This window comes from Talpa europaea (genome assembly GCF_964194135.1).
Source record: "Talpa europaea genome assembly, chromosome: 10".
NCBI lineage: Eukaryota > Metazoa > Chordata > Mammalia > Eulipotyphla > Talpidae > Talpa > Talpa europaea.
Genome location: NC_140077.1, coordinates 63,059,421 through 63,072,626, shown reverse-complemented (window position 1 = coordinate 63,072,626; position 13,206 = coordinate 63,059,421). Strand labels below are relative to the sequence as shown.

The following is a 13,206-nucleotide window of genomic DNA, read 5'->3' as shown; positions in this document are numbered from 1 at the left end:
ATGCACAGTTAAGAAATAATTACAGCATATTTTACATTAAAAAATAAGATTGGGCCTCCCCTGGTGGCGCAGTGGTTGAGCGCTGGGCTGCGAAGCTGCCCACAGCCTCTGCAGCGCTGGTTTGATCCCCGGCCGCCGGCAAGGGTCCCACATGGTGCACAGACTTCTCCTGCTGCGCCCGCTGCTCCCCTCAGCAGTGTGTTTCATCGGTCTGACTGTTCTGTTCCCCACTCTGGCTCTGGTGAATCCTCTCACCCTCCCGCGCTTCTGACTGTACCCAGTGCTTGCATAATAAATAAATAAATCTTTAAAAAAATAAAAAATAAGATCTAAACCCAATCAATCAATATTTGTAAAGAACTTGCTTCTTTGTAGGTAGCAGGTACCAGGTTGGCAAGGTACCTGAAAAGTAAAGTCTACATAATGTACAAAGATGGCCACTAATTTTCACAGGGATCATGTATACAGCAGGGGAGGGATTTCTGGTTGGCCACAAGACAGACAGGAAAGCAAGGCACACAGAAAGGAAAAAGTGAGATTATACAGTTATGGAAGCTACCTGTGAAGGGTTTTCTAGAGTCCTGAACATCAGGGAGAATACAGTGAGTCACAGGAGGTCTTTAAATATTCTTGAGTGTAGAAAAACATATGGAAAGAGCAATTTTATGAAAACTAATGAAGAGGAAGCTAAGTGGAAAATATGAGAAAGAAGGAAGAACAGTAGAGGAGGAATAGGGCAGGCACAGTAGTGTAAGTAAACGAGAGTCTGCACTTGGAGAGTAAGACTTCAATCTCATTACAACCGGATAGGGGGGAAATTCTGCAATAGATTTCAAAAATAGAAGTAATAGGAGGGGCTTCCCCAGTGGCTCAGCAGGTTGAGCACAGTGCTGTGAAGCTGTCCGCAGCCTCTGCAGTGCGGACTCAATTCCCAGCTGGCCAAGGAGATTCCCACATGGCGTGGCAGACCTCTCCTGTCGCGCCCCCTGCTCCCCTCAGCAGTGCTTTTAGTCCTTCTGCCTGTTCTGCTCCCCACTCTGTCTCTGGTGAATCTCTCACCCTCCCGTGCTTCCGGCCTATACCCCAGCTATTGTATAAATAAAAAATCTTAAAAAAAAAAAAAAGAAGTAATAGGATTAGGAGAAACAACTGCAAATGCAGACCAAAAAGCGAAAAGGATGGTATAATTTCTTCCCCAATACTAATTTTTCTTTCCTATTTCTGTAATATCACACTTCTTCTCTAAACCAAAAGGTGTTCTGAAAAAAAAAAAAAAATCTGGGCATGTTTGAAAGACAAAAGAAAGCAATGAGGGAAAGGATAAATAAGGCCCCCAAAGCAAGGGAACAAGAAAAAACAAGGAAAGACAGAACATGAAGAAGAAAAGCACCTCTTCTGGGATTATTGTGATGACTGAGTATACAGGAGAATCTGAGGTAAAGACTATTGAACTGGTCTTAAGGAAGTCATCCAGAGTAAATAAAGGCAGAGCAGATGTACTCAAAAATTAAGATGTGGTTGTTGTGTCGAACATTTATGGGCCAAATATCCCCCCAAATTCACATGTTGAAGCCCTACCCCTGGTACCTCAGAATGTGACTGTCTGTATTTGGAGATAGGATAATTAAGGTTAAGAGGTAATTGAGATAACATGGGGTTCTTAGGATGTACCCTAATCCAAAATGACAAATGTCCTTATAAGAGCAGGCGATTAATATACAGACAGGAACAGAAGGATGGCCATGTGAGGATGAGAAGCAGTCATCTGTCTGGCAAGAAACCTTATCTGCCAATGCCTTGATCTTGAACTTTATAGCCTCCAGAATCATGAGAAAATAAACTTCTGCTGTTAAGCCACCCAGTCCAGTATTTTGTTACGACAGCCTGGGCAAACTAATACAGATAGACAAACTTATACTGGAGCAGTGAGGTAATAACTGAATTCAGTCTTAGAAAGGCAGGTGGTATTGGTCAGTAAGGAACAAGTTTTCAAATATGTGGAATTTCTCCCAGTAAATTCTAAAGGCTGGAAATATGAAGAGATGCAGGTGGTATTATAGTATTTAATTTCCTTCTCAGCTCACAGGCTGGAGTGTTAAATGTGGCAGTGGCCCCAGGCACAAGAGTAAAAGATCTATGGTCCAGCCCTTGCTCCTCCACCAGCCAAGTACAAAACAGTCACCCAACAAATATTTACAGAGCAAAATGAATGCATGACTTGGGCAAGATATTTAAGCTTTCAAAGGACAGCTTTCTCATCATTAAAAAAATTTTTTTTTAATTCTTAGACTCATTTTAAACATGAGATAGCTATGCTTCGAAAGCTTAAATATCTTGCCCAAGCCATGCTCTACCTCAGAGGGAGCAGAAAATGAATTAATGCCTAGAAAGCACAAAGCAAAGATTCACATGTTTCCTCCTAGTAATCACCTCAGTGCTATTATAATTAATAATGGAGTGTGACATGGGAGGGAAGGAAAAATCCACAAAGCAGGAGGGAAAACAGTAAGTAACATGGACTAGGAAAAAGTCGAATACATACGAAAGGGGTTAACAGCCTAACCTATATGAAGATAAAAGTCTGCTATAATTTTTGTCAATTTGCTTTCATATGCTTTATTACAAATTCATGACCTTATGTTTACTAGACATTTTAAGGATTTTTTTCCTATAAGTGTTAGAACTAAAATATAGCATTACTCCTTGAGCTGAGGGATGAGTTATGGACTCCATCAGATCTAAAAACAAATCACTGCTAAAGAATGACAGAATTAAAATGAATGACTCTAGGTATTTATAACAAAGTGCTGCTAACATCATGGAAACAGACAACCAGAAATGATTGCCTTCTGATAGATGGTTAACTACCACCTATGAAGGAGTCTTGGGGGGGAAAAAAACAAACCTGAATCTGTCTCAGCAGAGAGCTATAGCTAATGACATCTACAGCAAACAAACGAACAAGGGAACATGCTCAAGGCTATCATGGAGAAATTACATCAAAATTCAGATCATAAGAAATTCTAGTCAAGCAACCAGTTCCTATAAAAATCAAATTGCAAAGAAAAAAGAAAACTTAAACATATCACCAGTTAGAATATATGGACCTTAAGTGAATTCTAATCAAACATATATGCAGCAAATATATGTAAATAAATGTAGTATTTACTAGTTATGAGAGGGTCAGAAATTTAAATACTTACTGAATAATTTATGATTTAAAGAATGAGCATTAATTCTTTTAAGGACTGAAAATGGCACTGTGAGTATATTTTTAAGAGAATCCTTATCTTTCAAAAGACCATGAAGTATTTGTGAATGAAATCCTATGATGCCTGAAATTTGCTTCAAAATAGTAAGTGGCTGACCAAAGTCAGCCAAGTGTAAAGGAGTTAAGATTGGCCAGCAGCTAATAACAGCGATGAATATATGGGGCTGAAATTTTTTTTATCTAGATGCAACCTCCCAAACACTAATGCATGCTATTTATTCAAACAAAAAGGCCAGTTAAATCTTAAACTGAACACCACCCATACCTGTGCCAATCTTTGCTTTGTTCTCCATGGTGTTCATGGCAAGGGTAGATGCTGCAGAAGGGCAGGTGCTTTTCTTTCCTTTAACACCATTAGTCACTGTCACCCCTCCAGCCATTCCAGCTAGAAGGTCATCACTGCTCTTGGTCTGGAAGCAACAGAAAATAAAAATAAATTTGACTAGCTAAATCATGATTAAATGATATTTTACAACTAAACAAAGCTCTTGGCTTTTCTATGGAGTTCAAGACTTATGGACAGTTAACCACTAGTGCATCACACTGTTCTACAAACAGAACCTCTTTACTGATTTATAAACAATCACACACTTCTTTTTAAAATACAAAATTTACATATGTAATCAAAGATTTTATGGAAACATGCTGTGTGCCCACATGTGTCAGATTCAGTGCGGGATGGGAAACAGTGGAGACATTCTCCTTGATACTCTTTCACCTAGGACGTGACTTAAGAACAGGGATCATTTCAGGGTACCACAATGATGAATCAATTATAAATGGTTAATTTTGTAAATCAAAAACCTCTAAATCAGAAGTTACATCTACTCGTTAGTAACTCTACATGAAGTCACAAGAAATGCCATCTTGCAACATCCAGAAACAATCTTCATTGCCCTAAGATTCAATGATGAAGCCAATATTGTAAAGAATTTGTTATAAAACTTATTTTGTCTTACCTTGTCTAATTTTCTAATAGTCCAATTTATGCCAAAATTGAAAGGAGACCTTTTAAGGCCTAGATAATATATCAATAAAAAAATAGAGATTTTATTTATGGTTAGGATCAGAGCTTAACTGATCCCACTACTTGAGAAAGCCATGCCCATAAAGATGATTGAAAATATATGAGGTTTTTCAGTCAACAGTATCTGTGTTCATAATGTGCATTTTTCAGAATGCAATGACAAACACATTGTCAGAGCGGCTGTCCCTTTGGGGGAAGCAGTGCCTGAGCATCTCGCTGTCTGGCTCCTGGAACTGGAGGTCTGCTCCTTGGGACCAGCAGCTGAGTAGTCTTCACTTCTGCCTTTGTGAGATTGGCTAGATGATGGGCCATATAAATCCACCCAAAAGAACACTATAAAAAGGCTCCTATATATTTCCATCTCTCTATATTTATGCAGTTCATCTTCATATAGTCCTGACATAAAATAGATGATGTATGCTGTATCCACAAGTCATCTGTAACAATTATGTTTTCAGTGCTGTGTCATTTCAAATAAACCTTTGGTAATCTCCAGGAAAAAAAAAAAAAAAAAGAAAGAAAAGAAAATGTATGAGGTTTTTAAAGGAATGTAAAAACTCTGTAGAATCAGACTGGGTATAAAATTATTACTTAAGAAAAATGGTGAAAAAATGGGTTTTTACTTCTTTTAGGAATAAGAGAAAATACAGAGGAGTTAAAGATCTGTTTACAAAAATAAAAATTACTTTTTGGGGCCTCCCTGGTGGCGCAGCGGTTGAGCGCTGGGTTGCAAAGCTGCCTGCAGCCTCCGCAGCGCCAGTTTGATCCCTGGCTGCTCCCCGGCCACCGGAGGAGGGTCCCACATGGCACGCAGACCTCTCCTGCCACCCGCTGCTCCCCTCAGCAGTGTGCCTCGGTCCTCCTGCCTGCTCTGCTCCCCGCTCTGGCTCTGGTGAATTCTCTCACCCTCCTGCGCTTCTGACTGTGCCCAGTGCTTAAATAAATAAATAAAAATAAATAAATCTTAAAAAAAAAATTACTTTTTAATAAAAGGACCAAAAAGTTTTGTCCCATTAAGGTAGAATCACAAGTTAACCAACCAATTTATAATGTTTGTACCTGCAGCCATGCTCATCCTTAGGTAAACATAAAAAATTCACTTGTACAAATTAAACAGGTTCATGAAAAACAAGTTTCTACCATCTCTCCAGTTCTAAATGTCTCTGATTCAATATTTGGAGTAGATTCTGTTTTTATCATTCAATTATGAAAATTATGACACAGTACTATTAGGTAGGTCTTATTAATAGAGAGACATAAAAAGGATTATTGTTTAAATGATTTACATGGACTTAAATTTTGATAATTTATGGTTGTCATATTGGAAAAACCTATATTATAAAATGAGAAAGTATATTGTATTAATCACTAAGGTTGGCATATTCTTCAAGACTAGTTTCTATTAATGAAACTGGTCATTAACTATGATGCAAAAAGTTGTAAATCAAAAGTTACACTTCCTTAATGTCAATTTGTCCCTCATCTATTAGTTAATAAATTCAGTATGTTCAGATATTTTCAAATTCTCTTTCACATTCTATCAAAAATATTAAAATTGTCTTTGAACAGTCATATGAAAGTGGGATAACTGCTGCACTTCTTGATTACAAGTTGTCTTTGTGTATGGCAAAGTTAAACATACACCAAATTTTCTACAATTATCATAATAACTACAACAGTACAGTAGTGGCACATAAACCGGCATAAGAGAACTGAATATATAAATAAACTGCATGTATAAACCACCTGATTTATGACCAAAGAAACAGTACAGAAAAAAAATGGATTTTTAAATAAATGCTGCTAGGGCAATTGTACATTCACAAAGGGGGGGAAAAAAATCAGCCCCAATTCAACTCATTATCAAAAATAAATTCCAACCTGATTCAAAATCCTGAATTATAAAACAGAATTCATAAATTTGACTATATAAAAATTAAAATCTTAAAAAAATTGTTTTAACTTTCGCATGGCCAAAAAAATTATCACTAAAAAAAAAAAGAAAAATTGGAGGAATATATCTGCAGTCTCTCACTGATAAAGGGCAAATAGCCCTCAAATATAAAGAGGTTCTTAAAAATCAGGGGCCTCCCCTGGTGGCGCAGCAGTTGAGTGCTGGGCTGCGAAGCTGCCTGCAGCCTCTGCAGCACCGGTTTAATTTCCGGCTGCCGGCAAGGGTCCCACATGGCGCAAAAGACCTCTCCTGCCACGCCCGTTGCTCAGCAGTGTATTTAGTAAGTCTGCCTGTTCTGTTCCCCGCTCTGGCTCTGGTGAATTCTCTCATCATCCCACGCTTCTGACTATACCCAGTGCTTGTATGGATAAAAAAAAAAAAAAAATCAAGGCGGAAAAGAACAAATACCAGATGAAAAGTAAGCCAATGAACAATCATATACAACCAACTCACATACACATATAAAAGAGATGAGCAGTCTAACTCACGGTAAGAGAAATTCAAATTAAACAACACTGAGATACCACTTCTCCTTCACCTATCAGAATGGCAAAAATGAAAAGATAAGACAACACATCCTTTAGGAAAGATGTGGAGAAACAGATGTCCTCATGAGTTGTTGGTGAGAATGCAACTTAATATAACTATGCCTTATGAAAGGAAACTGGCAATACCTAACAAAGTCCCATATGCATTTACCTTTTGCACAGCAATCCCAATTCTATAAGTTTAATCTCAAGATATACTGCCAATAATACAAAATAACTATGCATAAATTGCAGCATTATTTTTACCTGTAAATAACAAAACCCCTTAAATACATGTAGAATATAGACACAAAAAGTAGCTGAATAAACCTCGTATATATATATATATATATGAAATATATATACGTATATATGGAAAGTAGCTGAATAAACTACAGTATATCCATACAATGAAGTATTAAACAGCTATATAAAAAAAGAATAAGAAAGATTACTATAAGTTGGTATGGAGAGATTTTTAGACTATATTAAGAAAAAAATACAAAGTATAAAAGTGTATCTATGTCAACTTTTGTATCAAAAGGGGGAAATAAAAATATACATATATATCTGCTCATTTATGCAAAAATAAACAGGACCGTTTACTACCAAGAGGATATGGTGGGGACAAAGTAAAAAGGAATGGGGAAAAGGAGGGACATATCTGAACACATCTTCCTATAGAGTTCTGACTCACAGAACCATGGGAGTGTTTCACATACTCAAAATAAAACACAATAAATGAAGGGGAAATGTAGGGGAAACCTTAAAATGGAATACAATAGGAGTAAATGGATCCAATTACATTTCAAATGAATAATATAACCACATGGAGTTGGGGGTAAAGGACCCCTCCAAATCTTTTAACACGTTTATTTTGACCACATCTTCAAAATCTCATGAAAAAACAAAAAATATAAATATACACTGAACTCTAGCTGGTAGATTTGTTTTTTGCAATAGTATGGGTGAGCAACTCTTTTAACTACTTTCTGTATATTCTAGGATTGAGAAATTAAGTAAAAATATTTAAATAATGAAAATCAGATTTCTGTCTGATTTGGTAATTAATTAGGGTAATTACAATTATGCACAGTAGAGTGGTTATTATGAAACTTGTGTGTTAACTAGAATTGAAAATCAGCATGAAGTCATAGTTTTTTAAATATACGGAGAGAAACAGATACAGAAATTGCTCTGTGTGGGTGCACACGCGTGCACGAGAGAGAGAGAGAGAGAGAGAGAGAGAGAGAGAGAGAGAGAGAGAAAGAGAGAGAGAGAGAGAAGGGATGCATATTTCCTATGTGTCCAATAAGAGGGTTTAGAAACAATATACTCAAAAGTAATAAATACAATTAACTCCCAGATAGTTTAAGTTCCATCCTCCATTAGAAGGAACAAGGAGTTCTTGAATAAAAGGCTGATTCCAGGGCTGGGGCTTGAAAAGTAGAAAACTCATGATTTCAGAAGTTAAGGAAGTGTTCAAATAATAATAGAAACAATTCAAGGAGTCAGTTTGAAGACATTCCCACTGGCCAAGTCAGGGACAATTTGTACATCAAAATAAATTATGCTAACAATTTATAATCCAATAAGAATCCATGCACCTACAATAATATATATGAAAATATAAATGGGGGGAGGGAGTAAAAACTCTTCCTCATACTAGAATGCCAAGTAATAATAGAAGAGGAATTTGAGAACTAGAAAATTACCATTACAAAATTACAAAAATCGTAATAGTTGATTCTGGAAAAAAATACCAAAAATTTAAGATTAGAGCAAAAACTTGATGGAAAAAAAAGTACTTACACAAAAGTCTCAAAGTGTCTTCGGCATGATCCTAGTTACTGAAGGAAACACAGTAACCCGATAATGGAAAAAACTATCAAATACCATCTTAACCAAATTCAGCTGACTTCATTAGGAACAGAACAGACTGAGATTCTCTGGAAACACTTCACCAAGGGTATGTGGCCTCCATGGGATTCCTGCTAAAAATGTATAACCTAAACCTAATCCCAAGGAAACTGACAAGTCCAAATTTGGGAGACAGTCTACCAAATAATTGGCCTACACTCTTTAGCAATGTCAAGGTCATAAAAGACAAAAACTGAGGAACTAGTCCAAATTTAGAGAATGGAAAACAGAACTAAATGCACTTTAAGATCTTGGACTGGATTCTGGACCAGGAAAATTTTTCTCTTTTTTTGCTGAAGTGGATATCAATAGCACAATTAGTAAAACGTAATTCGTCTACAGAATATATAATAGCACTATAGCAATGTTAATTTCCAGATTTTGTAACTGTACTACTGTTATGAGAGAAAACATGCATGTTTTTTAAGAAATACCCCCTGAAATATTTAGCAGTTAAGGAGCATTATACCTACAATTTAAACAGTTAAAAAAAAAAAAAACTAAATACACACTGTGCCATCACATCTGCACATATGTGAGCATCCACACAAGTGAATGAGTATGTATGTGTATTATCTAAATGATGAAATGCCAATAACCACTCATCTGGTTATTCATTGATGCTCCATCACAATTACAGGAACTTAAGTTGTGGGAGGTGTCTATACACTAGAGAAGCACAATGAAAAATGAAAACTTAGAAAATAAAAAAACATTTAAGTGGAGTCTCCAACCCTTATTTTTTTTAATTAATATTTTATTTTATATAATTCTTACATCATTTTTCATTATTGCACAATTTATGCATATTCATTTTGGTTATAGTTCCCATACAATTGCACCCCCCCCTTATTTTGACCCTAGTCCTTCCTCTCCCCTTCTCTCTTCCCCACCCCCACCCATAGTGTGTCTCTGGTTTATAGTTGCTTGTCCAACCCTTATTTTTTCCCCTTCAATTTCCTGCTCATTCCATTTTCTTCTTTCCTTCTGTGTCTTCTTATATCAACTTCAATGATTCTTTTCTTCTCCTCCCTCTTTCCCTCTTTCTCTTCAACCACCCAACACAGCAGAGGCAAAGCTCACACAGTTGACATGTAGTTGGCATCTAACAGGTATGCAGTTTTACTTTACAATAAAAAAGTACTCACTGTTCAAGACCAAACTACCAGCAACTCTGGATCCAAGCTGCAGCAGATCTCATGCCTGCTCAGTGCACACTTCATAGTAAACCTACAATGCCACTGCCAGCCACTGACAAGGATGAAAAAGAAGGAAGGCAGTAATATACATCCAATGCCAATGTTTCAACCTGTTCTTCCAGTCATATAAATAACAGGTCACCCAGGAACATGCACTCATTCCACCCTGAAGACAGCTCTAGACTGAGTAACCAGTTAGGTCAGAAAATGCCAGCTGTCTTACATGAAAGAGTGACAGGACTGCGACCGAGGAAATAATTCAGGGTGTTGATTCAGATTAACACAAGTAGGGCAAAGGTCTACTTTTAGTACCCTCCTCAGCCACCAGCTGACATCCAGCAGCATACTGGGGCTGTAGCAAGGAAAAAGTCTGGGGGCATCTTGAAACCCATGGAATAAATCCAGGTTCAGTTTTGACAACCCTAGAGTAAAAAACCAGCATTTTCTGCTAGATCTTAACAAATCTAAGGATGTTCCTTCACAGATATTCCTGTGAGGTGCTTCTTCAAATAACTCAGCCATGATTTATCATGGATGAAAGGCTTTGGTGTGGATCATGTTTGAGGTAGAGAGTTTGATTTTTCCCATCAGATTAGCAGAAATTCTCTCCAAGTCTTCATCATAAAGTAAAGTTTCCACTTAAAACACTACGTCCCTAAAACAAACAATAAAAAACAAATGAATGAAGTCTGGACTGAGAAAGGATGAAAGAAGACAACTGTGGATCTCTTTCCAATGAGCCTAAGACCTAATCAGCAGAAAAATGGCCTGTAGTTCCCTGTCCTTTTGTGGTTCAAACCAACAGAGATACAGAAGAAGACATACAGAAAAATTATTACTTTCAGCAAACAATCCTGGACTGATCAAGTGTCCAGAGCTAATCAATAAAAATGTTACCACCTCTCACTTCTAAGTACTTGCTGGACCTGTGATAACTGAAGGGCATGTTCACATATTCCCTTATTTCATCGTGACCACAGCCCTCTGAAGTACATCCTGAGTCTGGGTCTGTCTGTTCCTAAAGCCCTTGGTCTTATACACTACTTAGTGTATATCAAAAGAACTAAGATAGTCTCTAAAGGAGTGTAAAGAAAACTCAGTTTGTCTTTACTAAATTATCACCCAATTTTAACTAGGATTAATACAGGGTCAGCTGTTAGAGAAAGAATACAAAGAACTGACAGTTTGTGGTACACATGGGATGAGGGTAGTAATAAAAACCCCTTGGAGTCTTAGGAACATTATTTCTGGTCATCCCTTAAGACATAGCTCCTATGTTCTTTTCATAAAATGTTCCCCAGGGTAGAAATATTATTTTCCTTCTAAAACTGCTACACACTTTTCCTGCTCTCCCAGGGCATGTGACTTTCCACATCTGTTTTACTTACGCATGCATGTGCTGCCTCCAGCCAATACTCTACAAACTTCTAGAAGGCATACTCTATGGCCAGCTCTCACCCAGCAGAGCCTTGCACAAGGCAGGTGCTTAGTGATTTGTTTCAGGAATGAGTATGCTATTTGGTTTTATTGGTTTTATTCATAGCCAATACACACACCAAGTTCATACACCAACTCATACACCAGGTATGTCCACCAACCTGAATTTGCTTTTAAGGCACTATATTCCCAGCACCAACACCAGATGACACTGAAAAAAAAAAAACCACTTACTTCATGTTTTTGTGTTTTCCAAGTAGATACCTAGGAGTGGAATTGCTGGATCATATAGTAGATCTATGTTCAATGCAGTACTATTTACAAGGTAAATTGCAGGCTATTGCCAACTGATGAAAAAGCTAAGCTCCCAATGACACATAGAGAATAAAGAAGATGCACAACATATACACAATGGAATATATTCATCTATAAAAGAAAAAAGATGTAATCTTGCTTTTGTAATAACATGGATGGAATGGAGGGGATCATGCTAAATGAAGACAGTTATAAAAAGAAAAGCAAATACCAGGTGAATTTACTCATATGCAGAATATAGAGAAACAAAACAAAGGAATAGACAAAACTAAACTAAAACAAACCCTAGAAATTTGAAGGCAGAATTGAGGCTACCAGCGTGGACTGGGGTAAGGAGGTGAGAGTAAAGACGGGCCGGGGCTCTATGGACTATGGGTGCCTTGGTGGTGGATGTGGCATCATGGTAACATACATCAGAAGAGGTATGAACCTATACCTCTTATAAATCATATAGAGTGTTGTAAATCAATGTTATCACAATAACATATATAATACAAAAATACAAAAAACTAATGATTATTTAATAAATCAGACATTGTATCATGATTCTCTCATCCTAAAATTCATCACATATTCACATAATATTAAATCATTACCTTTGACAATGATGCTGCTGTTCCAGGTTTTATAAGTTTGCCTCCAGTAGGTGCTAAAGAGTTGTTCTCAAGTTTTGTTTTTTCTACTGTTTGTGTTTTGCTTATCCCAGACACTTTAGGCACTGAGCCAACACTCTTGCTTGCTTTCTTCATTCTGCGCTACCTCTTCGTGATGCATTTACAGGCAAATCTGTGGAAAGAAATGGCATTACACTGAAAATAAAACTGTAAGGGTACTCTTTAGAAAATTTGTTTTTCAAGAATTTTACCATGTTTGACCCATACCCTGGCAGAATGGGGGGGTGGGGTGGGACAACCCTCTCCTTTAAAAACAATTATACAAAATTTGCTCACAGGAAGATCTAGACAATGTCCAGTCTAGACTCTCAGGATTTTCCCAGAAATCTGGAACTAAGGGTGGTGGTCATTAAGGGGAAGGGTGGAAGGAAGCAAAGGGAAGCATGACTTCCAACTGGAAGAACAGGTGGGGGTAGGGTGGGGGGTGGTTAATCACCCAAGCCACTACAGGGGCAACCCAGGACACTGTGAAATTCCGCAGAGGAACTCTGAGTGGGCACAGACCTGACCCGGGCAGTGTGAATTCTGTGGATACATGTGCAGGAAATTGGGAACTTCGAAGTCTCCTTCACCACTCCCCTCCTAGAGGAGATCAAAGAGATACCAGGCTGAGCCAGGCGGACTCCACAAAAAGCCCCAAAACAGAGAAAAGCACTTGTGCGATAACTCACAAATCCCTTAGGAAAGTAAACAAACAATGCACAGAGATTGCAGCCCTACAAAAGTGGCACCAGAGGCTGGGGCAGTGCAGTGCAGGCGGCTGTTGGCAGACATGGCAACAAGTCAGCACACTCCCTCCCTCTGGCACAGCGTCTCCTCCTGGCCAAGTGCAAATTAGTCTCAGAGCATGAGTCAGGCAGTCCAGATCTTGCTCCTCCGGAG

At 37.8% G+C, this 13,206-nt stretch overlaps 1 protein-coding gene across 3 annotated transcripts in view; it reads right to left on the bottom strand.

Moving 5' to 3' along the window:
- SPECC1L (sperm antigen with calponin homology and coiled-coil domains 1 like) overlaps positions 1-12,432 on the bottom strand; it is a gene marked incomplete at both ends in the record, with an annotated part of 98,699 nt that extends 86,267 nt beyond the window's left edge. The window contains 2 exons of one of the 3 annotated variants that reach the window (XM_084244724.1): positions 3,537-3,681; positions 12,247-12,432. In XM_084244724.1, the coding sequence (XP_084100850.1) occupies positions 3,537-3,681; positions 12,247-12,399 (298 nt within the window). Of the gene's footprint in view, positions 1-3,530; positions 3,682-12,246 lie in introns of all 3 variants that reach the window. The other 2 variants (XM_084244722.1, XM_084244723.1) reach the window with 2 other exon arrangements.
- Between the last annotated feature and the right edge of the window lie 774 nt (positions 12,433-13,206).